The sequence below is a fragment of the Dysidea avara genome, chromosome 5 (assembly GCF_963678975.1).
Source record: "Dysidea avara chromosome 5, odDysAvar1.4, whole genome shotgun sequence".
NCBI classification, from domain to species: domain Eukaryota; kingdom Metazoa; phylum Porifera; class Demospongiae; order Dictyoceratida; family Dysideidae; genus Dysidea; species Dysidea avara.
This window is the reverse complement of record NC_089276.1, coordinates 4643764-4671599: the sequence shown is the minus strand read 5'-3', so window position 1 is coordinate 4671599 and position 27836 is coordinate 4643764. Positions and strand designations below refer to the sequence as shown.

At 38.2% G+C, this 27836-nt stretch overlaps 4 protein-coding genes across 6 annotated transcripts; 3 read left to right on the top strand and 1 right to left on the bottom strand.

The window, feature by feature from the left end:
• Positions 1-11: 11 nt before the first annotated feature.
• Positions 12-1382, bottom strand: LOC136256851 (clusterin-associated protein 1-like). Its single transcript, XM_066049911.1, has one exon. It carries the CDS (start codon positions 1296-1298, stop codon positions 105-107), a length of 1194 nt encoding a protein of 397 aa, XP_065905983.1. The 5' UTR covers positions 1299-1382; the 3' UTR covers positions 12-104.
• LOC136256849 (uncharacterized) lies at positions 1366-3757 on the top strand. The gene has a single exon (XM_066049908.1). The coding sequence runs from the start codon at positions 1408-1410 to the stop codon at positions 3676-3678; it is 2271 nt and encodes a 756-aa protein (XP_065905980.1). The 5' UTR covers positions 1366-1407; the 3' UTR covers positions 3679-3757.
• On the top strand, positions 3740-18487 carry LOC136256848 (contactin-3-like). Its single transcript, XM_066049907.1, has 12 exons — positions 3740-3871; positions 4025-4104; positions 4637-5080; positions 7274-7594; positions 13446-13769; positions 13831-14148; positions 14223-14519; positions 14865-14983; positions 16169-16373; positions 16425-16757; positions 17892-18009; positions 18150-18487. Exons 2-12 carry the CDS (start codon positions 4035-4037, stop codon positions 18313-18315), a joined length of 2715 nt encoding a protein of 904 aa, XP_065905979.1. The 5' UTR covers positions 3740-3871; positions 4025-4034; the 3' UTR covers positions 18316-18487.
• Positions 18488-19779: 1292 nt separating this feature from the next.
• Positions 19780-26926, top strand: LOC136255808 (receptor-type tyrosine-protein phosphatase epsilon-like). Of its 3 annotated transcripts, none has more exons than XM_066048704.1 (19): positions 19780-20436; positions 20509-20681; positions 21615-21721; positions 21777-21880; positions 21936-22026; positions 22097-22173; positions 22227-22263; positions 22323-22420; positions 22470-22595; positions 22646-22821; positions 23704-23839; positions 24169-24318; positions 24372-24465; positions 24524-24585; positions 24635-24766; positions 24823-24921; positions 25305-25447; positions 26536-26671; positions 26725-26926. In XM_066048704.1, exons 1-19 carry the CDS (start codon positions 19984-19986, stop codon positions 26785-26787), a joined length of 2457 nt encoding a protein of 818 aa, XP_065904776.1. In that variant the 5' UTR covers positions 19780-19983; the 3' UTR covers positions 26788-26926. The 3 variants fall into 3 exon arrangements, with proteins under 3 accessions (XP_065904776.1, XP_065904775.1, XP_065904774.1); XM_066048703.1 differs by having other exon boundaries at positions 19780-20454; XM_066048702.1 differs by having other exon boundaries at positions 19780-20681.
• The last annotated feature ends 910 nt before the right edge of the window (positions 26927-27836 follow it).

Sequence of the window (27836 nt, the reverse complement as noted above, 5' to 3'; positions counted from 1 at the left end):
TAATTACCACCCAGTCTTAAAAATCAATTTAATAAATACTTAACATGTACACAAATGTATACAATACACAACATACATCACAACTATACAACATTACAACTACATTAAAAATCATCATCAGAAGACTCTTCTTCATGATTGTTAAAGTTTGCATCTTGATCATCAACACCGTCACTTGCTTCTGATTCATTCAACATTTCCAGTTCTTTATCTTCTTCTTCCAAGGCACTTCCAGAACTGCTCAAAGAATCTTCATCACTTTCTTCTCTCCCTCCTGTCATACTACCAAACACCTTGTTACCACCTTCATGAGATCTTGACTGTAAGTTGTAGTCATTGTCGTCGTCATTGAGGAGATCACTGCTAACCACGTCATCTTGCATCATTCGTCTCTCCTCTTCTTGAAGTTTCTGCTGCATTCTTTTGAGGGTATTCTCTGTTTCTTCAACCTTGTCTTGCTCTGTCCTGTTGTGCTCTTCAAGCTGCTGTTCCAGAAATGTAAGGTTGCAAAACTTTTCCATGTATAGTTTGTACTGCTTCTGTAAATCTCCTTCAAGCTTTTCATATTCGTCCATGTATGCTGGCTTGACGTGTTCCAGACGTTTTAACCTCTTTTGGTTCCTCTCCAAATCAGCTTTTCTTTTTTCAATCTTTGCTTCAAGGCTAGCTTCATCACTAGCAGAGTTCTCTAGTCTATGATCTAACTGTTGTATCTCTTGATTAACACTACTAATACTATTCTGTATGTTGCCTTCCATCTTGTTAACATCCAGAGGATATAATATTGCTTCACTTCTAAAGCCTCTCAGCTCTTGCTCTTTTCCCAGCAAATCGTACAATTTAGCACCGTGATTTGTGATCTCAGATGTCAACTGTCGGCACACTTTCAAGTTTTCTACTTTCTTGTTAATTTCTACAGAAGATGGTGCCACATCATTGTCAGCACTATCTGTCTTACAGTCCTGGTTGGTTCTCATTGCAATGTAAAGCATTGAAGCTACTTTCAGTAGTTCTTTAACAGCATAACCATCTGCAGTGTACAGCTTCTTCACATTAAGTTTGATATTAGCTTTACTGGCCATGAACTGTGCAATGGACTTAATATAGATGACCCTGTCTTGCTCAGTGTCCGTGTCGGTAGGCAAGCTGGCTAGAGGGTCATATCTGTCCACTAACCAAGACAAAATTTCAGAAACAAGGCTGAAGTTTGGCTGTCTGAAGTTCTCCATCGAAATGAGCCTTGGGTACCCCAAAGATCTCATCATTTCTGTAAAGTTTCTCAAGTCTCTATACGACATCTTGAAACGCAAGATAATGTCACTTTTGTCGTGTTTGTTTACTTGCCGTTTCTATAGTTTCGCGCTTCTAAAGTGCGCGTTAATAAGAAACGCACTAAACAATTGGAAAATGTCAGCTCGGTCAGCTAGGAAACGCAAGGGTACGACTGATAAGGATGCAGTTCGATCTACTGACGATACTTCCATGACACTTGAGTCCAGTGGCTCCAAAAGAAAATGGGTTGTTCTGATACTATGCTTAGTAACATTGTGTGCTGGTATATATTTTGCACCGCGTGATTACAAAAGGACACCACAAAAATACCAAGACCATTCACCACCAGCTGAAGGTGAGGAGACTAGTAAAGAGGTGTCCACATGCGAATCACTACTGGAGGCAGCTAAAAACTACGTTGATACCAATGAAGAAAAAAATTATGAGCCAGCACTAGATCTCGTTGCTAACTGCATAGTACAAGAACCAAACAATACAGTTGCTTTGTGGAATCTTGCATCCATCCTTCTTAAGATCGGTCGTATTGAGGAAGCTTTGATGTTCATTGATGATGCATTGACTAAGGATCCAGATAATTTAGATTTTTACCGAAGTGCTTCATTGCTACTGTTTGATCTCCATCGACACAATGAAGTTGTCTTGACGCTGGAGAGATACCTTGAGCTGCTACTTGGTGTTCCAAGTTGGCCTCATTTGTTAGCTAACATTGTGGTACAACGAGAAGACGAGTGGAGTTTCTTACTAACTACCACTGAAGGCAATGAAATAATTGACATGTTTCTTAAACTACTCAAGTCTTACTTGCACGAGAAACTAGTACTAAAAGCAAGCTACTTGTACAAAATTATTATTGGTTTAAAAGGAGTATCAAATTCTAGGGACTTGATGTCTCCATTTGCGTTTCTTTCATTAGGACTTGGTGATATATCAACTGGGATAAAGTACCTTCGACATGACATGGAAGTCAAATATGTTGATCAAGGATTTGGCAATGAAGAGTATGCCTATGAAGTTGTGACTGCACATTCTCTGAGATTACTTACTGCTGGCTTTGATGCTAACATTGTAAACATGGCAAGACACTTATTGATGATGGGAAAAAGTGCATGGGACGAACATGAGTACAATTGTCAGCTATCTGAGGATGAACAGATCAGTTATGACATGGTGGTTATGCAGAAAGATGTTAGGAATATATTCTCATTGTGTTTGACAAGGCAGGGAATAATTGACAATCTTGTTGGTGAAGGAGCTGTGGTATATGCTGAAAATCGGTTTGGATGGACACCATTGCTGAATGCTGCATCTTTGGGCAGTGTTTCTGTACTGAATGATATTTTATCACATTCACAAGATGGTCCTCAAAGTCGTACTGCTCTATGGCACACTTCGTTGCACATAGCGGCCATGAAAGGTAATTATGACATTGTAAAACCTTTACTTGAAGCTGGTTTGTCACCCAAAGAAGAAGACCTCTTTAACAAAACTGCTTTAGACATTGCATGCTCTCACCGTTGGACTGCTGAAAAGTTTTCCACTGCTCTTGGTAGAGCAAAGTTGGCTCCCAACTGTCTAAAGAAAATATCTTATCATCCACCTATAAAACACTCACAAGGTGGCTGGAATGATAGTCCGTTTGTTCTGCCCAATATCCTAACTGAAGACAAATGTGATTTTGATGTTGTTTCTGATATAAGCAATGAAGATTTCTTATATGAATATCTTAGTCTACAGAGACCTGTTATTGTCCGCAATGTTGTGAACTCCAAGAATGTAAAGAACCTGTTTCGTAAGTGGCAACGACAACAGTTTGTTAAAGAGTATGGGACACTCGAGTTTAAAGAAGTAGTTGTTCCTTATGGTGAATCATTTGGTTACAGTGATAATGAAACAAAATTTGTAACTCTGCAGGAATTTGTCAATAAAATGGACCAGCTATCACAGATGGGTGAGAAAGAGTATCCTTCACAGCCTTCGTATATTTTTGAACCAATCAGTGAAAATTCCCCACTTTTAGATGATTTCGTTCTCCCGTCAATTTTAGACCCAGAATTAACTCACGCCACTTTGTCACATGTACAATTTTACATTGGGCCAGCTCTTTCTGGGGCTCCAGGACATTTCCACAGAAATGCATGGAATGTTTTGATATATGGAAAGAAGCGATGGTTCCTTTATCCACCCACAGAAGCATTTTATTCTCGCCAGCATGTGTGGCAATGGTGGCAACAGCAGCAAAAACCTATTGGTGCTCTGGAGTGTTTACAATATCCGGGTGACTTAGTTTTTGTACCAGACATGTGGGGCCATGCTGTATTAAACTTGCAAGAAAGTGTTGGCTTAGCAGCAGAATTTATCTACGGAGCTAGCGAGTTTTCACTCTAGTTTTTGTATGTTTATTTATGTATTGATGGTATATTTCAAATTATTTTAATTACGAAAGCTAATTGAATGAAATTGCAATTAATCGTTCAAGGCAGATCAGATATTTTAGTGGGGGTGTATTTTTCGAATTCCAAGGTTCCGAGCTAGTAGTACTAGCGATTCTACTGCGTTAACAGCCAGTTTCTGTTACTAGGTGAGAACTGACCGCGTAGACTGATTCGTATCCGCACACTCGCCCCACTTATCGCTCTTTACGTTCATCAGAACTAATATTGGTTGCGTGTGTGTGTGAAGCGAAGTCAAGAGTTTATACAGCACGAGTAATCAGCCGCTTTCCCTTCTACAGGATTGATAAGATGCGCCATCGAGAAGAAGTGCTGAGATTTAGTTGGTGGCAAATTTGCGTTTTAGCGCTCTGTCTCCATGGTGAGTAGACTGTTCGTGTTATATTGCACCTTTTGAACTGTGAACTACAACACCATATAGCCTGCCGTGTTTATCAGTGAGTGTATAGACAGTGTACTATCTTATGAATAGAACTGCTATAGTGGACTAGCTAGTAGGTAGGTCTTTCCATACTGCATGTTTCTGGAAGATAAGTCCTGGGGTCTGGGATTTTTTTTATTTATTTAACTCCATGTATTTACATTCCAGACTTAAGCCTTCTTACAGGTACGATACCACTACATTGGGAGTTTATAGTAGACATGATGCAGTGTGGTCTATGTACATCTTTTTAATTTGTGATGTAATGGTATCTCTCATGCTACAAATTTGCTGCTAAGCTATTTCAGTTTGTAGTTGTAGTGATGTAGCATTTAGTCGGGTACATTGGCAGCAGAGAAGTGAGGGAACTGGCTTCCCTTTTTTGAGCCATTTATTGTTGGAATTTTTGTTATGTATTGATTACATTTGTAGGGAATTTGAAACTTTGAATGTATTCGTATGTGTTGTACAGTTTGTGTAGGTCAGAATAATTGTCCACCCACATACAGTCCCTATGGCTGTAGAACTTGTTTCAGAGTGTTCTCTGAAATGAACTTTGTAAAGAACTTTCCTGATGCTAGCGACATTTGCCTGACCCAGGGAGATAGTGGAACACGTAATTTGTCAGTATTTAATAGTAGACAACAGAGGGACTTAATACACACTTATTTGAAGTTGGATGACATCAAGAGCAGATTATGGGTTGGGATGAGATATGATGACAATGTTGTGTTGGTTGATCTTGATGGTAAACCGGTAAATGCTAGTGCATTGGGGATCAAGTTTGATGAAGGAGTAGCAGCTACTGCTGGACTATGTGTGTCTGTTATGTTGTCCAGTAATAGAAGTGAAGTGTTGTTCTATCGTCAACAGTGTTCTGAAGTGCAAGGATTTATTTGTACCATAAGTTCAATAGGTCAGTGTGTGTGTGTGTGTGTGTGTGTGTGTGTGTGTGTGTGTGTGTGTGTGTGTGTGTGTGTGTGTGTGTGTGTGTGTGTGTGTGTGTGTGTGTGTGTGTGTGTGTGTTCTCCATAGATCAAAGTCAGAATCAATGTCAACTAGGGAATCTGGTGATAAATACAATGCCCAGATTTTGCAGTGTCATTTTCTTCCTATATTTACATACTTGAGCAATAAATAATGTAAAATAAGATGCCTGGAGTTGACATTTGTGATGCATACTTTGTAAGAATCCAATTTTAAAAATTGACATAAAAATGTGAGACTTCTTAGCATGACAGAAACATCTATGTGATGTGCACTTCTGATTTCAACAGTGTGCTATTACAACTACCAAAGTTATACACACAATATTTGGTGTACAGTGTAGCAGTGTATATGCCCACACACACTTAATTGTCTGGCTGTTGGCTCCAATGTTAACCACAAATGAGTTTGGTGTCTACAAATCAATGTGAATGTAGGCCACCTCAAAGCATTCCTTTGACACCATGTCAAAATTATTATAATCAGGCAGTTTGGGGCATGTCATGTGGTCTGGTATTATTTATTTAATTAAGTTGTACACACATGGTGGTTTAGTTGCTTCCCTTGGCATTATATATTAGATTAATTGGGTAGTTGTAAGGGAATGTTGTTTTTGTGTTACCACGCTCGTGGTGCATGGTTACATCAAGAACTGTTTGTTATACAGTGGAGATCTTTTAACAAACTTTTAAAGCCTCCATAATAGGACATCCTTACTCCATGCGTTCACCTCTGAAAGGAAAACCTCTGTATTTGGGCCATTGGTTATACAGTAGTGCACTAGAGTAGTAGTTTTGGAAGCTGTAGTTATTGTCACATTTAACTTTATTTTTTATGCACAGTAGGAAAGGTTTTTATTCTCCATGTTTTAAAACAATGCTACAAGTTTGTACAGTAACTATAGTATGTTCACGTTGAGCTGAATCCTGAAAACTGTACTTATATGGCTTCCACATAGGAAATGTATTGTGAAAATTTTGATTGGCTATAAATATTATGTCAAACATTTGAACAAAAAGATTTTGAAATATTTTTAGCGGGTCAATCAGTACTACAAATGTGCCAAATTTCAAGATCGTATGTAATTGTATCCATGAGTTATTAAATGTTTTTGAGGATTCAGCTCAACATGAACATACTATAGTCAGTGAGGCTAGTGTTGTGTTTGTCTCAAATTGTTGGCTGTGAGTGATTCATTTTTTCAAACACCACAGTGATTATAAGGAATTTCTGGTTGTGTTTCGTTCATTTCATAGACACAAAATCTCAATCTGCTTAACTTTTAGACGATCAGTAAGTATCTAAAATTCCCATGTTGATGTAGAGCTAACAGTTAGGGTAATTTACTCAGGCAAGTTTTTTTACTGTTTAAACAATATCATGCAACAATCAACAACTCCACTTTGTTCCATACAATGCTACCTGATGGAAAATTTGAGTATCCTACACAGAATACATACTAGGGCTGAAACAAATACTTAAGGATTGGTATTTGGTTACTAAGATTGTACTAATTAAAATGATGGGGCCCATTTTTGCCAGCTCTCATGATGTACTTGTCATCAAGACGTGGCACCATGAAGGCTGGAATTTGATTTGTGGAATTTATAACTCGATCAGGAGCATTTACATGGATAGTAAAGTGTGGGTATTGTTACTGTTACTTGAAATAGTGTCAAATTACTACAAAACGTATCACAGTATATATGAGCAAGAAGAGTAAATAATGGTATGAGTAATCGATTATTATTGCTTCATCAACCTGTTGGGTCATTGTGGTAGTACATTGTAATGTGCTACATTGTTGGAAGTCATGTGTTAACTGAGTTTTTATATTTGGTTATACCTGAAAGGGATTCCAATTCATTAGCAGGTTAGTGAAGGAAATTGCCACATTATTGCACTGTATGTGGTTACATGGTATAAAATATCAACACCTTTATGTCAAATAGTAATGTTAGTGAGATATTGTTAGTGTGTGTATGTGTGTGTGTGCGCACGCACGCACATGTGCGTGTACGTACGTGCGTTGTGCTGTGGACAGTTTGCGAGCATCTGTGTAGTGTTTATCTATACACTGGTGTTTACTATTATTACACGCCATGCATGTCCTCCCATGTAGGACTAACAGTCAACAATGTTACTAGTTCTCCAGATGGGTATGGCATAGCTGGAGAACAAGTTAAACTCCGTTGTAATTTTCAACCAACTCAACTCTCCATTGATATCATGTGGACCTTCACCAATGCTAATGGTGACACCAGTGTTGTCATGCCAACAACTGAAGTTTCTATGGATCCTGGAATAGGTTATGGAGAACTTGTCATTCCAGACTTCCGAGATGAACACTCTGGGAACTACAGATGTTTGATTAGTGTGTTAGATGGTGACAATAATGTGCTGGGAGGGATCACTAGTGCTGAGAAGACTATCAAACTAGCAGGTAATTTGTTAAATGTCTACAGGGGTTTACAAATTAAGTAATATTCCAGCATACTGTAAATATGAAAGTTTGGTGAATCAGCATGCGAAGCAGGTTGGTGGACAACAGTTTGGTAAATTTACCATGCAGCTAATGTGGAATTATCATGAACCACGATAGTGGGTTCATAATAGGGATCGCAGTGGAATTTTTGAAAATCCTAATAGAGCAGTCACCTAAAACCAGCCTTAGAAAGCAGACTCGAGCACAAAACAACACTCAGAAGGCTTATTATCAAACACTGAACTCAGACAAATGGTGATATAGCAGTAAAAATGGTTTAGACGAAATTTAGAAACATTCAAAAATTACAGATTTTATGCGAATTGTTCATATTATCTATATAATAATTCTATAACTCTTTTCCGGCACTGCCCCGTCGTTCTTGGTCGGATTCCGATAGGATCGGTACCATTCAATTCTAAAATTTGAAGCGAATCTTTTGACCCGGAATTGGTGGCGATTCGTTAAACTACGCGAAATATCCTTTAAACCACCGTAGCTACCGGATGAAGACACGAATGTGTCCAAAACTTTCTGGGGACCTTTATCGTGATACCAGTCTTCCCCATCCCAGCTTACACCAGACGTTTCTCTCCCCCTGTGGCCGACATAACTAGAAACGGAAAATCGAGGCAGTAAAATTTTTAAACAAAAACTCCTCCTTGGTTTTTCCCCCGATTAGCTTCAAACTCGCTAGACCAACTACCCGTCCAAAACAATGTGTCATAAGGTGGTTTTCATGTCTGTCATTACGTGCTAACCTTGGTTGCGAGATACTTATCACTGTCAATGGCCATTATAAGTTTACGATACGCGTATACGGCGTTCCGGTATACACGCGTTGCCAATAGAAAATCAGTTGACGTATTGGTCTAAAAGCTTACAATGAAATAGGATCAATCACTTTTTCATGATTTAACCAATCACATCAGCGAATTTGATCATGTGATCTGGTGTGTACGCTATCATCCGGCAACTAAAAAAATTTTTTTTAATCAACCACCAGTATAAAAGGAGAGTTTTGTAGTGGGTGTGGCAAGTCTACGCACTATGATCGGGCTACTTGACAGTCTACAAAGGGAAGACTCGCCCGGAATACACACTCTGCACCCTGCTGTGCTGTCCACTACAAGGATAGAGAAGTGTCAGCTACTGCGACACGAATATAAGCAGGTCAGGGACTACAGACAGACCTAAAACGGAGGATTACCAGCAACACCACTGTAAGGGAGAAGGAAACAAATCGTAGTAGGGGTGGCAATTTAACGAGCTATGATCACTCCAATCAGGCTACCTAACAGACTACACAAGGAAGATTCGCCATTATGAGAGATGAAGAACGGAAGATTACGTTTAACTACTCTAATAAAACATACATCTACCTTACCAGGCTACGAATTGTGGACAACATCATGAAGTGACTGTTGCAGTCTTCAATGTGTAGGGAGACATAAGATACGTTTTCATTCCTTGGTAACTCCAAAGGGACAGCTGAAACTTCTAGAAGCTCTATTACTTATCTCCGTTGAACTACCCTAATAGAACACACACAACCTCTCTACCAACAATCAATCAGTCAATCTCTCTCTCAACCTCTCTAGAGTAACCACTCTTCATATGAAGTATTCATCTTGGTAATGCACCTTGATTCAGAAAGCAACAAGAACTCTTCTCTATCCAAATCCACATGGTTGTGTTGACCTTGCTCAGTACAGCTGATAAACTTGAATACCCATACTCAATACTGTACTGCATACACACTTGGTCATGCGATAAGTAAACATTACACTACCATGACTAGGATGTAGAAATAAAACTACAATTACTCAAATTGACTACATAAATATACAAAATGAATGTGCCAAATGCAAGTTGAATTAGAACATAGCTCATTGTGGTGATGCACCAACTATTGGTAAATTGATCCTCATACCACACTCAAAAGACTTTGTTAGTTCATGCAACATCATCAAAGTTGAGTACATCCCTGCCATTCAAAACTAATCTTTTTCATGTATGTGCATGGTTGTAATGGGACACATCTTGATACGCCACCTTCATGAGAACTGTGTTCTGCATGAGTACTATACAGATGTGCAGAAATTCCAGTGCACAAAGCCACCAACATTATAACTAGATGTTAGTGCCACACACAATTGAGGAAATTATGTATGCACATCAGTAGCTATGTGTAATCATGTCTTTGTTGGTATGTAATGATGTGATTACTCCTTGATCATTAGTAATGTTCAAATTCAAGTGTATTCACACAATAGGACATAACAACTGTCTTAGTATCACGCGCATTTTGCGCGGGTACCACTAGTTATTATTATTTTGTTTCAATCGTGTACGTACAGCCCAAGGCTTCCATTTTTTCGCGATAAAAACTACACAACCTTACTCACTGAGTCCTTCCGCGTGTCCATGACCCATTAATTAACCCGTACTCCACAGATCGCTAACCGGCCTCCACCTTGATAAATTTCTAAGTTCTTCTTCGCCATTGCCTGCTGTACCGTATACGGAAGAAGCCATAGAAGAACAAAATTACGGGATCTTGTGTACTCAGGGATGCGTATTGTTCGACTATAGTCTTTATAACGTTAATATATGGCAGATTGAAGTTGTGCAGCACTCTTTTACCTTACAGGATCGCCATAATAGGGTCTCTAGTGAGCTGCCCATCTTCGCTACGAGAAGTCGTTCAAGCGCGCATGCAAGGCATCCAGTTTATTCTTCTTCCTAGCCATCACAGTGAGTGCTTTGTTTGTCCATTATAGATGGAAGATAAATGGTAGCGCTGATATCATGGCTGCTTTTCACACGCAAAAAAGGTTGGGTGGGGTGTTTATTACATCTCTACTGTTTAAAAATATTTTGTGGTCTAACCACATATCATCAACAATCCTCCCATATGGTATCCATGTCATAAACAACTTACAGAGTGTGAAGCCTGACAGTCTTATATGGGAGGATTGTGTGCTACTGTGCTTATGTCACTGTAACTAGCTACTGTGTACATATTCTAGCACACTCTCCGATCAGCTAGTGACATTGACAGTTGCAAACATTTAGCCATGACCACATGCATGCTAACCAGACTTTGCTGACTATACCTATGGTGTTCCACTTTGTGACACACTGTTGCTAGCAGGCTACACCTAGGCTTTCCAGGGCTAGATCCCAGTCTAAGTCCTGGCAATTGGAACTCAATATGCCAGTTTAAAGTAGTCCTGCATGGGTATGACTGCCAAATCCCTGGTAATCATGTAAGACTGGCTACACCACTGGCCACTGGTAGTGTGACATTGTGATTTGTACATGCAGACACTGGCATAGGAAGACTTTTCGGCCAAGCCTAGCCATCTCCTATTTAGCTTGATTAATACCAACTCACAATGTTGCTGCTGTATTTCAGCCCTGTTCATACGTGCATTTATACAAAGGTGTTATAAAGCATCATCGCTACAATAATAGCACTACAGCTACAATGTATAGCTATCTCTTCACTACCTATTATGCTAGACAACTCTACACCTATAATGTACGTGCTTGATGTATGCATCGTTATATCACGTGAAAATTTATGAAAAAAAAATTGGACTCTACAGGAATTATAACACTAACAGTTACCATTCTTATAACTTGTATCATAGAGTTTCATTCTTGTCCTTCTGTTAGAATAAACACCTAAGACATCTTGTTCTTCTTCAAGTCTCCTGTGCTGCCATCAACACTGTCTCCTGTATGATAGGTGCACAATCAGTAATTCTTCTGACAGGTAGGTACATGTAGCTCATATAGCAGTGTTTTCAGCGATGGCACAAAGTGTGACGATAATGGCTCAAACACTTAGTATAGACTAGGAATTAATGTATCCTGCCTTATATTTTGTGTGTGTACAAATGAATCAGGATGAAAATACAGTCTTTATTATAGATTACAAAATTAATATTGCACTAACATATCTAATGAGTTAGCCTTTTAAACCAAGGAATCTCTGTTAGCTTACTACACTAATGTGCCAATTAACTTATAATCCATAAATGGATTTGGAAAAAAGTACACAAACTAGACATATTAAAAAATAAGAAATAGGGATCGCTGAAAAAAGCCACTAAACAAGAAGGGATTGCTAGGATGGTAATGTAAACCACAAATCCCTATTTTGACTCTCTATAAATGCTCCATTTGAGTATAAAAGGTCAAAACAGGGATTTGTGGTTTACATTACCACCCCAGCGATCCCTTCTTGTTTTGTGGCTTTTTTCAGCGATCCCTATTTCTTATTTTAAATTTTTAATATGTCTAGTATTATACTGATTAGCTGATAGGTGGATTTCCTTGATTCACCAAATTTGCCAAACTTTAGTCACTCCAAACTTTCATCATTTACGGTATGCATGCAGTTACTATGCAGTCAATATTGATGTGAAAATGGCCTTATCTATATCTAATGTATGTACTTCACTACCTATCAGTACTAGTAGACCATGGTAATGTTATAATGACAAGTAGAAGGAATTTTAAGCTGGATTAAGGATCAAAAGCGAAAAAGCAAGGGAACAGTTGATAAAGCTATATAGACTGAAGAGTAGGGATTAGATTCCACTAGTATATCTGCAGGTATAGGCAACCTCCTTTGTTTCACGGCTTTCAGCTGTGTTTTCTTGCTTTTTTGTTTTTTGATCCCTAATCCAGCTTATTTAATAACACAATTATGACTACTGAATCCACATTAAAAGAAGAGTGGCGTCAGGTTTTCTATAAAATAAATCTGTGTCTACACACACGCCCCAATAATCAATTATGCACTGAAAAGTGAGGTGGCCATTACACTTTGTTTGTAGCTATGCTCCGCAGCGTTACAAACAAAGAACAGTACAAGAAACCTCTCTGCAGTAAATCCAGTCACTACTGAAAATTTGGGTGAAAAGTATGACACAGCCAGAGGGAAGCCATATTGCGCTCACAAATTGACACCTTGCATTGTCAGCAAAAAGAACTGGAACACAAAGGAGGACAAAGGTAAGTCCATGATACGTGCATTGTACGTACTGCGGTTGGTGAAAAGGCTCTTCTTGGGACGAAGCAACGTCAAACAGTGAAATAATCAAGCCCATAGCCTTTTCCATTGTTGAGTTATGCTTGGGTGAAGGCATCAGTTGGTCAGTCAGTCAGTCAGAGTAGAACTCTGTTGAATAGAAAACTTTTAAAATTCCGTAGAACTTATTGGAAGGGTTTGGGGTCACTCTGAAGGTATTTTGGGGCTTGGCTATGCCTAACCAATACTGCCAAGCTGTTATGAAGGAAATTTAAGGCTAGTTTTAGGGTAATATTTTTGGACAAGAAAGCCCAAAACTGCATGATCCCTAATATACAGTACTACCGTACTGTATAATATTGCCGTACTGTATGCATCTAACTATTCACTAGGCCTTAGCTCAGACTACACTTATTTATATTATCACACTGTAACCTGATGTCTGTCAGGCCTATATCCACAATACACTCCTAGTCTTGATTAAAGGCCTTACTCATTTAAAGGAGAAAAGAAAGCAAAATAATGTAGTTTACATATAATTTTTTTATCTTCAGATACATATTTGTAATTAGTTGAAAGTGAGTTATTAGTCTAGAGTGATTCAATTAGTATATTTTAACAAAAATTGTGCAGGAAAAGGGGCAATGTTTGATCTTATGTACTTTTCAGCGAACATTCTACATTAGCTCAGATAAAATGTATTGTGTAGTAGTAATATGTGTTACAAACTTACAATGCTGTATTATGATGCTTTGTTTTTAGTTGCTCCCACTTTGCCACATCCTCCTAAAGACAGGACATTTTTCATTGGGACAGTATCTTTCCTTGAGTGTGGTGTTAGTAATAAAACTTTCCCACCTCCCACTGTGAGATGGTACAAAAGTGAAGATGAAGTACTTTCTGAAAGTGAAGAAATCATAAATGGTAGTGCTGAGGGCAAATTCTTTATCTCTCCTAACACGAAGACATTGTTGATAGCTGATAGTGAAATTACAGATGGTAGCACGTATCGATGTTTTGTAGCTAATGCAGCTGGTAATGTGACAAGTCTAGGTGGTCAGCTGACTTTTGAATCTGGTTCTGATGGTACGTATGTCAGTGTGTACTGCACAACTTTAAACTTGTATCAATCAATTTGTTTATACAGTTCCTGCAAATGAAAGGACGGGAATGATTGTACTGCATCCTGCAGATGTTACTGCCGAGTTGGGAAGTAGCGTGACATATGATTGTGTTGGAATAGTTGATTGTATAGACTGTGATAGATATCAATGGACCACAGTAGATAATAATGATAATCCAGTAGCCAACCCAATGAATTTTGCAAGGGGTGAAATAAATTCTGCAACCTACACCAATGTTCAGTTTTTTGATCCTGATGACATGAGTACATTTGTCGCTGTTGATGTGTTCTTTAACTTTGGGGGTCTTATACCCCAAGAACGTGCAAGTTTAACAGTAGTGGGTGAGTTTGTATGTGCATGCAAACATATACCACACCAACTATCAGGGATTAATTGACATGTGTTTTTGTTACAGAACGTGCCAGTATAACATTGATATCATCTAACACAATGTTCACATTTGGTGATGAAGCTCAGTTATGGTGTTCATTCAGAGGTACCCCACCACCAGATGTCCAGTGGTACTTTAAAGGCAGACCAATCACTAACAGTGAAGAGTTCACTATACAAACAACTTCCAGTAATAAAGCTATACCAGGCAACACCTCTCTGACTATTAGAAACTTCCAAGTTAAAGACACCGGCTCCTATCAGTGTGTGCTAACCAATTACTTGGCATCAGCAGCACGTGATTTCAGATTGTGTGGAATGGGTATGTTTATTTCACTAGTGAACCATTTAACCTGATGACTTCTACTTATGTTATTTCTGTCTACGTCTTGTACTATAAAGTATCATATGAAGTTCCCGAGGCTTAGGAACACTGAAAGCATAGTAAAACAAACTGATACTGTGCTACTGCTTTGCAAATCAACCAGGCATGCATGTACTCACAATAGAAAATGAATATTTATTTTGTTTCCTGGATGCTTGGTGGGTTGAAATCTCATTCTTATAGCCTTCAACGGCCTACCGTTTTGTAAACTGCAGTATTCTCCAGTGTCTCTCAAGTACAGTTGTAGCAATTGACTTGAAGAATGCATTCTTGTCTGTTTAGATGGTACTCCAGGGCCTGTGACTGAAATATCAATTCTGCCTGTCTCCCAGACTCAAGTTAGGGTAACATGGAGTCCACCAACCTTTGCTAATTCTGATCCGAACCTATTGCAGTACAGGGTGAGCTAGCAGCTAACTTTTCTTGTGTGAGACTCCTTGTTGTATTGTGTCCCTGTTTGTTTGTTTATTGTTCAGAGTTCTGTTCATGGAGGTCAACAGTGGCCAAAATGGTTTGTTTATGTGATCACTATTGACACTATTTGACCCACACAATTGTAGTAACAATAAAAGTAAGATGTCAAAACATTTGAGGTGCTAATAGTTCAAATATTGTTTTTTTTTTCAGACTGCCAGTCATATTTTTTTAGCTGCAACTCTCCTATTTAGTACGTACTTGAAATTTGAAAAGATTCCTGTTCTGTACTATTGATAGCATATTTCATTATGTCAAGCATTGACAGATTTACCCATTAGCACACAACTGACTTTAAAACTTGTCAAATTTTGTCCACTAGTGTTACCTTTTCGCCAACAATAAATTAAAATTAGGGCTGAAATGATCTTTGGTATTTGAGTACTCTTTAGAGTTAACAATCGAGTAATCACAAATACTAGCTACTTGTCATACCCATGTGACATGTTTTGTACTAACCTTAAAGTAGTTTACAACTTTTCAAGTAATAACAATGATACACACACCGTATTTAAGTACTGATCTTAGTGTCCCTGAGTCTTCATTGTGTCACTTCCAGATGACAATTACATCATGTGAGCTGGGCCACGTGATCTTAACAAGTACTCTAGTAACAATTTTACTATCCAAGAACCAAAATCCTTAACGAATACCCACCGAGTGTTAGTATTTGTTTCAGCCCTAATATATGTTTGGAAAGGCTATATACTGTAACTGGTTTTTGCTAGAGGTGCACTGATATGACTTTTAGCCAATTTTCCAATAACCAATAAATGATAATAATTGTCAAGCTAATAAACAAAGCCAATCCGATATGGTAGCATAGATGTTTTCTCTAACAATTTTCACTCTTAAATTAGTTATGACAGAGTGGGACTGTAATCAACATCCAACTGTACATTAACGGGCATTGCTAGGATATTACTAGAACTGAACACGAGTGCCCATTATGTATATCTGTATTGTTTACACATGTTACAGATCTAATACCGATCGATATGCAAAAACAAGGCCAATATAGCTGATAGCCGATCCAATTATCGGTGCACCTCTAGTTTTTGCAGAGCCGATTACATATATCATTTAAGGTTAATAATGTACATGTCTTGCAGCTATACTGGGCAGATATTCCAGTTGGTGTTACTCTGGACATTAGCACTGCAACAGAAATGACAGAGCTGCTACCATTTACTGATGATGGCTACCTGATTAATGATCTCAACACAGTGTATAGAGTGTCAGTCATCATTGTAGCTTACTCCTACATTGGAAGAGGAGAAGAGAGCAGTCCTTTAAGTAATCGCACCTACGGTTCAGGTAAACGGACACAAATTTAGCCATGTAATATATCAATGTCACCAATTGTAGTCCCAGCGGAACTCCCTGGCTCTGTAACTGCCACACGACGGACTAATGACAACACAACTTTTGATGTAACATGGGATGAAGTTGTTCCTGAACGTGGTGAAGGTGAAGGAGAAGTGTACCGCTATGACGTTAGCTTCTTCAAGTGTGGAGACGAGGATAGTAGAAGAATACTAGAGGGTAGCCATCCACCTGTGACATCCATGGAAATTCCCGATGTAGACCCTGATACTAACTATACTATACAAGTGAGGGTGACTGTATTGATTCAGAGTGAACCTGAAATGGAGTTTGCCCATGGTGTTTGGTCTGGAGAGCAATGCCTGCAACCTATCAGTGAGTGTTCCTTTGAGATAATACACACTTTAAAAGTTGATAATGGCCATGTAACATAAGCCACTTGGCTGGTTTACTCTTCGGTCACCTTAGTAATATAGCTCCTATTTTCCAAACATTAAATAATAAAAGGTGACTGTTTAAATAGAGTATTTGTCAACAGACATGTGTACCAACCTCATTCACACCATGCTGGGTTACTTCACTGGCACACAATGTATTTGGTTAAACATTTAATAAAGCTAATGAAATTGTAGCAATGCAGTGTAGAGTAATTTGTATGACATTATAGTTGCTGTACTTTAGCCAATGGCTGCAGCACAACTCATTGTACTCACTTTGCAGTTTATTTCGAGCCATGCCATGTTGTACCTGAGCTAAGTGAGTAATGGGAATGTGGTGTAGAGTTGAAAGTTAAGGTTTGTACACAAATGAATCAGCTTTGTCTATTCATGCAAAGTCACTTCATACATATCTGAGCAATTTCAAATTGTGATGGTTATTGAAAACTTGTGAAAGTTTTTAAGATGTCAATTGAGTCAGTTTTTAATGATATAGCTACACTACACACTTAGGATACTAAAAAATGAAGATGCTTTTTTTCTGACTGTGCTCTTGGTCTTCCAATGTTTCAGCTGAAATCAACATCTTTGTTCTGTTACATAGTATCCAAACACTATTCTAGAAAAAATCAGAAAGAGAAAGACTATGTGAACGTGTCTTACAAAAGCTAGTCTGCACTGTTGTGAAATGTATAAAATGTATTAGGTAGTATAAATAACACTCCATAATCTGTGTATGTTCAGCAATCACCATTTTGCATGGCTATTTAACCCTTACCAGTGTGGATAGCTGCTGCATTTCCACAAGCCTTGTTGTACAGCTACATTACTGACAGGGGCAGTCAGCAGTCATTAAATTGTGCTATGTTGTACATCACTCTATCATACCGCAGTATAGGAAGGGATAGTTACCTTGACATGTAGGGACCTTGACATGTATCCCAACATACCAGTACGTGTCACATGTCACTACGTAAACTACAGTTGCTGTTACAACTATGGTTGATTGCTATCCTTGTATGATAACATGTGTAGTGACCAACTTGTGCATTGTGTGTTTTATTTGCTGTAGTTGTTAACGATGACTCAGACAGTGACTTCACTGTTATCATCATAGTGGTGGTGGTGGTGGTTGTGTTGATATTGATAATAGCAATATCAGGCAGTGTTATCTTTTATGTCTATCAGCGGTAAGTGCATGTGTAACACATGGTTAGTGTCTGTGGTTCTGTGTGGTGTGGTGTGTGTTTAGGTGTGTTTGAGTGAGTGTGAGTGCGTACATGCACGCACGTGTGTGTATGAGTATGCATCACTGTGCCTCACTGTGTAGGGGTCAAAGAGGTCGCTACTTCCCAGCAAAGTCTGAAGAGAAGAAAGGCACATTGAGACTTAAGGAGCAGCAACAGAAGGCAGCGATTTTCTCTAACGGACAGTCAACTGGTTTAACAGATGATTCTGCCTCTCATCCTAAGACTAATGGCAACTTTGATGCATAACAAATACAGCTTATTTCTCTCTTTCTCTTTCTTACTTGCATATATATATGAGCCTCAGCATCTTTATACACAACCAAACCCAATGCAAATAATCTTATTTTATATAATGTAGTGATGTAACTGTTTTAGTTGTATACGTATTGTACAGTATTGAATATGTGTATATCTGTTAGTATGGACATCATGGGCAGTGGATTTTGTGAAGAAGGTGCATACACTGATGATCATTCTCTAATGTCCCTAACATCTGTAGTTATGCACTGAGTGAATGATATAAACAGCAAATAAACAGAATAGCTAGCAATGAACAAAAGTTACTCTCTAGATAAGTGTTATCTCACAGCTATAAGGACAAGGATTCCAATTTGTAACTGTGTAGCTAGTTACAATATCTCACAATGCAATGCAATAATAAGTAGACAGACATTGGAGGAATTGAGAAACTAGGATGATGTGATCCCTGGATGAAACTACAGTAGAAATTACTGCTGGATCACGTGTGTCACATAAATCTCTCATGATCAGTTAATTAACCTGTGGCCCTTGATAACAAGAGCCAAGCACAGGCAGTAAATGGATATAACCTGAACTGGTCTGTATTTCTCAGCACACAATAATATTAGCATGTGCTTGTGGAGAAATGGCTGTAGCCTGTAATGTCTCAAAGTTGAAGTTTCAGTTTGGTTGCCTAGCTAGCTATATACCTGCATATTACAGCATATAAATCACAAAGAATTAGCTACTTAGACAATGTATGGAAAACTACAAACAATAAAATGTCCAGAGGCGGTTTGGAAAGGGGGGTGCACTTTGCTGAAAAGTTGAAGAGCAGGAAAAAAAAGGTCACAGCAATAATAGCTGCCCTTTAAGATCCTTATTCATAGCTTCATAGTTAAGCTACACTGCCTCATGAACACTGTGACTTCTTGATAGAGATATGAATTTTGTGCATACATAGACTGTCTATAGCTACATCACGTCACATCTGTGATCACATAGACAATGCAGCATATGCATGAAATATTTACAGACTTTAAAATATCGTATCTCGTGGCCTATAATAGTCTATATAGCTAGTGCTATCATTTTAAAACTTGGAAATGTTACTTTAGACATTCACCACTACAATTATCAGGTTGCTAGGGGAAAAGTCTTATTATGAAATTCATTGAACAGTGCTCAGTGTTATAGATTATGGGTTGGGAATATCTATGTCAGTGTTCTGTGAATGCTATCCCACTAGGGACCTGTGAGAAGGCTTGAAGCCTGTAATACAGGGGGTTATGCTCACGTTGGCATCGCCTTCTGCAAACGTATGTTTGGCTTTTAGGGGAGAACTTTTGAAAAAGCAGTGATCAACAGTTGCATGGCAACTTGATCATGCTACAGTGGAATTTTATAAACCATATAAAAACATCAAGCCACACCTTTCACCACAATACCACTATACGCATGCGTATTGGTTTATTTTACATGGGCGTGTTCGTTTATGTCGTATACTTTTCCAAAGGGTGTAAGCGGCGTTGCCTGAAAACCTTCCTTAGTTAATCTGAGTGATGTAAGCGGTGCTGGGCGCTGAATGATTCGCCGATTACTACAATAAACTGCAGAAGAATTCCCTTTAGCCAATCCGGTAACAGACTTGAGATACACCACACCCATTTTGTGATGTTCACCTTCATGACGCCCTATACACTGGCAGTGCTGCTGCTATCAACTTTGACGATAGTTAGGACTGCAGCTGCAGCTGGAAGTGGTTCTGGTTCTAGTGGTTCTGGTTCTAGTGGTTCTGGTTCTAGTGGTTCTGGTTCTAGTGGTTCTGGTTCTAGTGGATCTGGCTCCGGTATTGGGTCTGGAGATATGGACATTATTTCAGTTTTTTTTAGCAGTACTACTACTACTACTACTACTGTTTCTAGCAATACTACTACTACTGTTTCAGCAACCATCACTAACATGACAACAGCTACTGTTATTATGATAACTGTAAATCCGACGACCATCATTGCAATGACAAGCTCATCTGCTGTCACTAGCTCAGTAATTACTCCCACTATTGCCACTACTACTGTTACAACTACTACTGCTGCTACCACCACTACTGCTGCTACCACCACTACTGCTGCTACCACCACTACTGCTGCTACCACTACTACTGCTGCTACCATCACTACTGCTGCTACCACCACTACTAATACTACTGCTACTAGTACTACTCCAACACCCGGTGGTGGTGGTGGCGGTGGAGGCAGCAGTGCTGCTGGTGTGGCTGTTGGTGTCGTTTTTGGTCTTGGTATACCGATAGTAATTCTGATTGTCATTGCTGTCATTGTGTACTACAAACTGTACAAAACCAAACCAGGAAGGTAAAATTGTGACCCCATTTAGCTAAATGTGCACTATGCATGCATGTATATAGTGATTATTTAGGGGAGTGGCAATGGCCTCCACTGGGTTAGCTGTTGCCCCCCCTCCCCCAGGTACATAAAGGTTTATAATAAATGATGATCTTTCCTAAAGTTGTGTAATCAATGGTGTGGCATCTTCACCAAAATCGACTATCTTCAACTAATTATTCCTTGGGGATGAGCATGCCCCCCTATATAACACATGCTTTGCATTTTAGTGATCCTCTCTTACAATCCTATAAAACCACTAAAACCAACCCCCCCCCCCCCCCCCTCCTCCTTGACCTCTTGATGCTGCCCACTGAAGTTGAGTGCAGCAATAGCAGGACAAGCTGTTTTCCACAAAAGCAACAATGTCGTGTCACATCTCCTTGGCGGTATAGCATGGGGAGGAACTCTTAGCTGATTACGTTTAGTATTGATAATAGATAATAACACACAGTGAATATTCACATTTACTAATCGTGACATTGTTTGAATGCTTATAGCTATATGTACATATTGAGCTAAGCCCTAAGAAAACAGAAAAAGCAAAGTGGATTTTTCGTAAGAGAAACAGTGTTCAGATGATAGTGGTAACAGTAAAGGTGTCAAGAGCAGACATGTGCAGTTTGGCTCCATTACAAGTTTAAAAAACGTATAACATATCCCTCCCCAATATATACTCTTGATATCACTAGGCTACATATCACACACTTTCATGGCTTCCGCTTAAGAAATGTATGGTGAATTTGGATGAAAATTTTTAGAGGGTCATTCGGTACTACAAATGAGCCACATTTCAAGAACTCATTTCCATTCTTGAATTATTAAAATGTTTTTGAAGGCTCATCTGAACGTGTATGTATCGGTATCCATTGCATAATTTACTGGTTATATATATATTTGCAGAAAACGTATAAAAAGAGGACACAGTGAAGAATTATTAGAAAACACTGAGGCAAATGGAGATATAGTAAAGGAGGATATTGTTAAAGAAGACATAGTGAGAGAAACTGGTCAGTACCTCACACCCTGCTAGTTAGTTGTTTTATTTGTTATTGTACAATGCAGTGTTTAATCGTCCAAAAGTTGAAGGCATTGCTCTCGCAAGCCTTCCAGGTGTTGTCAGTGACATGCACGAAAACAATAATGCTGGCTTCACCGCAGAATATGCAGTGAGTGTCATGTTTATTGAAATGTATTTAACACATTATCATTATTATCTTTCAGACAATTCAACGAGACAGTCCAGCATTGTCTCAGTCACATGCATACTTAGAGTCAAATATGGAGAAGAATCGGTACAGAAATATTTTACCATGTGAGTTTGTAACACAACTGCATTGCAGATGCAAGTTTTAATCCATGTTTATGCATTATTTTATGTGCAGTTAATGACACTAGGGTGTTACTAAGATCTGGTGGAAAGAACAATACTTTTAACTACATTAATGCTGACTATATTGATGTAAGTTTTGTGATCAGTTTGTACTAATACTACTACCACTGCTTTTTCTTTAGGGATATTCTGGAAAACGAACTTACATAGCTGCTCAAGGTATATGATGATACTACAACTATAATAACAATTAATACCAATTGTTATTCTTCACATAGGGCCACTACCTAACACAGTGACACACTTCTGGCAGATGGCATGGGAACAGAAGATTGAAGTCATAGTAATGCTAACAGCACTAGTTGAGGGTGGAAAGGTAATTTTGTGATACTGTGGTATTGTCGCTGTTAGTGTTGATTGTGTAGCGCAAGTGTACACAGTACTGGCCAGAACCACAAGACGGAAAACTGACCTATGGAAATGTCGAAGTGCAACTTATAGAAGAGACAGGATTTCCATTCTACGTTCTAAGAAAATTCCAAATATCACAAGTACGATATCTAAGTATTGTTAGTATTGCTATATTATTTGTGTTTAACAGAGAATTTCTAATGACAATGCAACTATGAGCAGTAGAAAGCGTCAAGTAATGCAGTATGCCTTTACTCAGTGGCCTGACTTTGGAGTTCCATCAAATCCACAGTCCATGTTGAGATTTGTACGTATGGTGAGAGATAGGTTACCATCAAGCACCGCTCCCGTCCTTGTTCACTGCAGGTAATAGAATTGTGCCATGTATGTCAGACTGAGTATACGTAATATGGATCCTGTTAGCTTGAGAACTTTGGGGGAAACTCGAAATGAGAACAACTTTTCACACACTTGGTTATGGTCCTAAACCAAGAGTTCATAATATTAATATCATGATCGGTTACTGAGTAGATTATAACTGCTGGTTATCCGGTTAACTGAATTATTAGGAATATTCTAGTTCTATAGTGAACCTAGGATTTAAGCTTTGATGAACATATAAACCAACAACACAACAAACTCACTTGGCCACTCCATACCCATCCATCAGTCCATCCTTCCATTGAAGTCAACATAATTAAATTTTAAGATGTTAAACATTTTAAGTAAATGGTAATATATGCTACCAAGATGTTATAATTATTGCAACTCACTTTATTTGTAAGGTGAACTTTGGTGAACTTTACGCAGGATGTTTGTACAGGCCATACTGAGAGTTAGACACTCTCCCCCATACAAATATTATGAACTCTTGCCTAAACTACAACTCATCTGATATATGTATATATATATATAGTTTCTCACACTACAGAGAAGTTCCGTCTATCAAGTTATAAAGTACCATATGGTGTTTTTTGTGCTCCATGAGGGTCTTACTATTACAAGACTAGCATTAAAGTCTTTATTAATTTTGTCGACCTAAATGAAAGCTGTGTACAATACAGGATGACATAAAGGAACTGCGTACATGTGGTATGCAAAATTTACGAATACTAAAATTGGGTACAAAATTTTTGAAAGAAAACTTTTTTGGTTACCTATCAACCAAAATCACCAAAAAGACAAAGTTGTCTCCATATGTACGTAGTATACAGTGCAGTTTTTACCCTGCTGTGTCTACTGATCTAGTGCTGGTGTGGGCAGAACTGGTACATTCATTACCATGGATGTAATGCTTCAGAAGTTAGCCAACCAACAAGCACTTAATATTCACGAATTTGTGTTGGGGATGAGATATCAGCGGACAAACATGGTACAGACTGAGGTCAGTAAGTTGTACATGACATGCATAACATATTGGGTGCATTTTAAAATGAATATGATGACTAGAAACTTAAAGTTCACCATGTAAACAGAATATTGGATGTGCATTGTATATAGTTACTTTATTTACTGTCTTCAAATTTGTCTTCGCTAAGATTGTTTAGTACATGTGTCATTAGTTTTCGTAAGCACCTTGCACAAACTTACAAAAGTTTAAAGCCAGTACACTACAATATATTGACACACCAAGGCTATTTGACACCTATATTATTAGACATTGTACCAGGTATTGGATATACTTACTCGTGGTATTAATTGTTATTCATTTAGCGTCAATATATATTTCTGTACGATTCCTTACTGGAGGCTTATCTGTATGGAAACACAGCAGTCCAAGGAAAAGGTCTCAAACGTCAAGTGTGGCTTCTTACACAAGAAAACCAGCAAACTGGCATCACTGGAATGGAAGAAGAATTTAATGTATGTTTATTAAATGTAGAGGTTTGCAATTGATTCATGAACACACTGTGTAGCACCTTCCACCTTGTGAGTACTCTGAGGAACTCTTTACTACTGCATTGTCTCAACAAAACCTCAGGAAAAACAGAGACAAGACGTATATACCCTGTAAGCTACAATGTCGTTTTCACCACTGAATTGTTTATAAATCTATTTACTTTTTTAGTTGATTTCAATAGAATAGTTGTGGGTGAGAGTGAAGAATATATCAATGCTGTGGCTGTACAGGTTGGTCATGTAATGTACATGTCTGTATTGATACACTTTACCTTTATAGGGGTATGGTGAAGAAATAGATTTTATAGCTACCCAGCACCCATTGATTAATACAATCAAGGATTTCTGGACAATGGTCTGCGAACAAAATGCCAAAGTCATTGTAATGCTTGGTGAATTGAAAAACATGAAAGTATGCAACTGAAGGTGGTGCATTATGAATATTACATTATATATAATTTCCTATAGGATTCATATTGGAAAACAAAAAGACACCCGGTCACTATTATAAAGGAAGAGAACAAGGACCATTACACAGTTACACATATAAAAGTTGAGAAACCTGTGGTGAGTAGTCCTTCTAACAGAAGTTGTTTGTTATCAATAACAATCCATGTACATTTCCCCCATTATCACTCCCTTGCAAGGACCCAGTATTGTTCAACATAGAATTTGAAACTTTTGATGAAATGTGACCATTTGTCAAAAATATCCTTGTCATAGCTATGCGACCAAGTATACTTAGAAGTCAAGAATATGTCAGTATTTAACAGTGACCGAATTTGTCAGAATTCTCCCCATCAAAATTTTACACTGTATGGTATCCCACTTGCACTTCCTCACAAATACTTATACAATAGTTCAACAAATTGACCTCCACTGCTATGATGCATCATTGCTATTCTAACGTTACTACCACTGTTGTTAGCAGCTATACCATTTTACTGTAGGAACATACTGTGATTCACTATCTGTTTAAAGCTTGGAGCTCTGAAAGAATTACACCAACCAGAAAATCTATTATATCACTTTTGAAAGACGTTCAATCTGCCAATGAACCAGGATGTCCTATTATTGTGCATACGTCTTGCAGGTAAGTTGTATTGTGTATGCATACATGTAGCAGAATTGCCATAATAGCTGGTGAAACTCACAATGTCTCATCTGTCTCAGATTTCATCTTAATTCTGACCCATTGTTTTTTTTGTAGATCGAAATAATGTTGCTACAAACTTTTTAAGTACAATACAAACTCTACATGTTTTCCAATGTGTTTTGCTTACACACATTGGCCCACTGAAATGAGCTACCATGGAGTCTGGTGTTAAGGGAATGTTTTTTTTTTGTTATATTTGCTTTACCAGTTCGGCACTGGAGGTAAGGCCTGTACGTGGTGTTTATCATGAGCCACAGAGTCTAAGCAAAAATCGTTGACTAAAGTGAAACGGGACAAATACCGGTTTGAAAAAAACCCATGACTGATCCACAAGCCACCCGTACATCTGCCAAGTGCCACACTCAGTGGTCCAAACAAGGGAGGCCAGTTAAGTAGGGGAAAGTTGCTGCTTTACCAGTAAGGATATGAGATAAGTAACAGTCCTATATCGGTATGTTATCATTGCTGAGTGCATGCATTTGTAAGCATACAAAAATCAGTTATGAGTTTATGTACTCCTCATTGAATTAGTCCACATGCATAACACGTGAACTCCTTTTGTCATACCTCCTGTGAGAATACTTCTTTGCATTGGAAAATGAGCAACTCTCTTTCCGTGGACAACAGATACCCCTTTATGGTGACAGACAGATAGAAGAGCTATATAATTGTTAGCAAATTTTTCTCCCGCTTGTAGTCTGTCCAGATCCTTTAGGTTTTATGCACCCAGAATCTATCTTGCCATCATCAACGACAAGAAATGTAAAAATATTATATGTGCTCATTCAAATAACAACCAAATTCTGCATAATTATACACTAATAACTCTATAAGCTCATCTGTGCTCGGCCTACCATTTACAAGAATAACCATAAAAGGTGAGGAAACCACAAAACCAAGAAGCTACCAAATTTAGCCATGCAGTGAATTAATAATTGTTTATTAGCTAATTAAATTTTATGGTGATTATGTCAGCTATGTTCATTTTCAGCATCATTACCAACTGTGTTGTGTTGTTGTTTTAGCTTGCCAGTAGAAAGCAGTGGCGCATACTGTGCCCTATCAATGTGTTTGGATTCACTCAACTATGAGAACTACGTAGATGTATTTCAGACTGTACGTAGTCTAAGAGAACAACGACCATACATATTATACTCAAAGGTATGCCGTTGTAATGTATTAGTATGTAATTATGTGGTTTAATTTTTGCACAGGAATTGTACAAGTTTGTGTATCTCGTTCTTGTGGATTTCATGCAAAACTACAGAGCTACTTAGAATAACACACTTTGTATTGTAGTATACCTGCACCTTTATGACTATATAACACATCATTTTGTAATTACATTATGGGATGTATATTGCAGCATGTTATGAATGTATACATTGAATTTACCATTAATGTAATTAAACAGTATATGAAGGACATACAAGGACTGAACTATACAAAGTACACACTCTAATATTCATAGTATTTGTCTATAATGATAACTGTTCTGAGTGTTCCTTATACTTAAGTGCCATCGCTATAACACAGTGGTATATTATACTCAAAGTTTCAATGCTATTCTAATGTGAGGTGTGCTTAATGTCATGCAGTGAAACTGAATAGTAGATGTTCTCAATTAATTCTGTAAGTGTTGATTAGCAGCAATGGATGCATTGGATATAGTCATAAATCTTCATAATACCATTCAGACTCAAGTTATTTATAACGATTCCTGAGGCCAGATAGTAAGTAACTCCACCTTGTGTGATGATGATGATGTAAAGTCACTGATTGTAGTGCAGTCTGTGATGCATATGTTATCCTATACCTGATATATGATTTGTGTACATCATAGGCACACCAGTGTAGGCTTGGTGCCAAAGGTAATTCAATTCAGGACTCGCAGTTAAAGAGTGATATTGGAGTAGGCACATAAAAACTAGTCTAGTCAAGAACCTTATCTTGCATAGCTAGCTACTAAGTCTCAATTGTATTGCGTGCTTTTCTTAAATTCCTTAACCTTTATAATCCCAGATGACTGTACAGGGAAAACTTACTGCACTTCAATACCATCTAGTGCTAAGGGTGGTGGGTGGCAAGGATTGCTGGTTTAAGGAGTCAACTGCTCTACTGCTATTAGAGCATTCAATTATTGAAAATCTTGCTGTAACACAAGACCTCCGGTATAACACCACAGTTGTTTGATAGGACCCAGGCCAGAGACGTTCAGCACTTGTGCAATAAAAACTACACTACTGAGTCACAAGGTGTCCAGCATTCACAGAATACATTATTTACTAATTTAATTGTAATTGTTATTTAGCTATGTATTTAATGA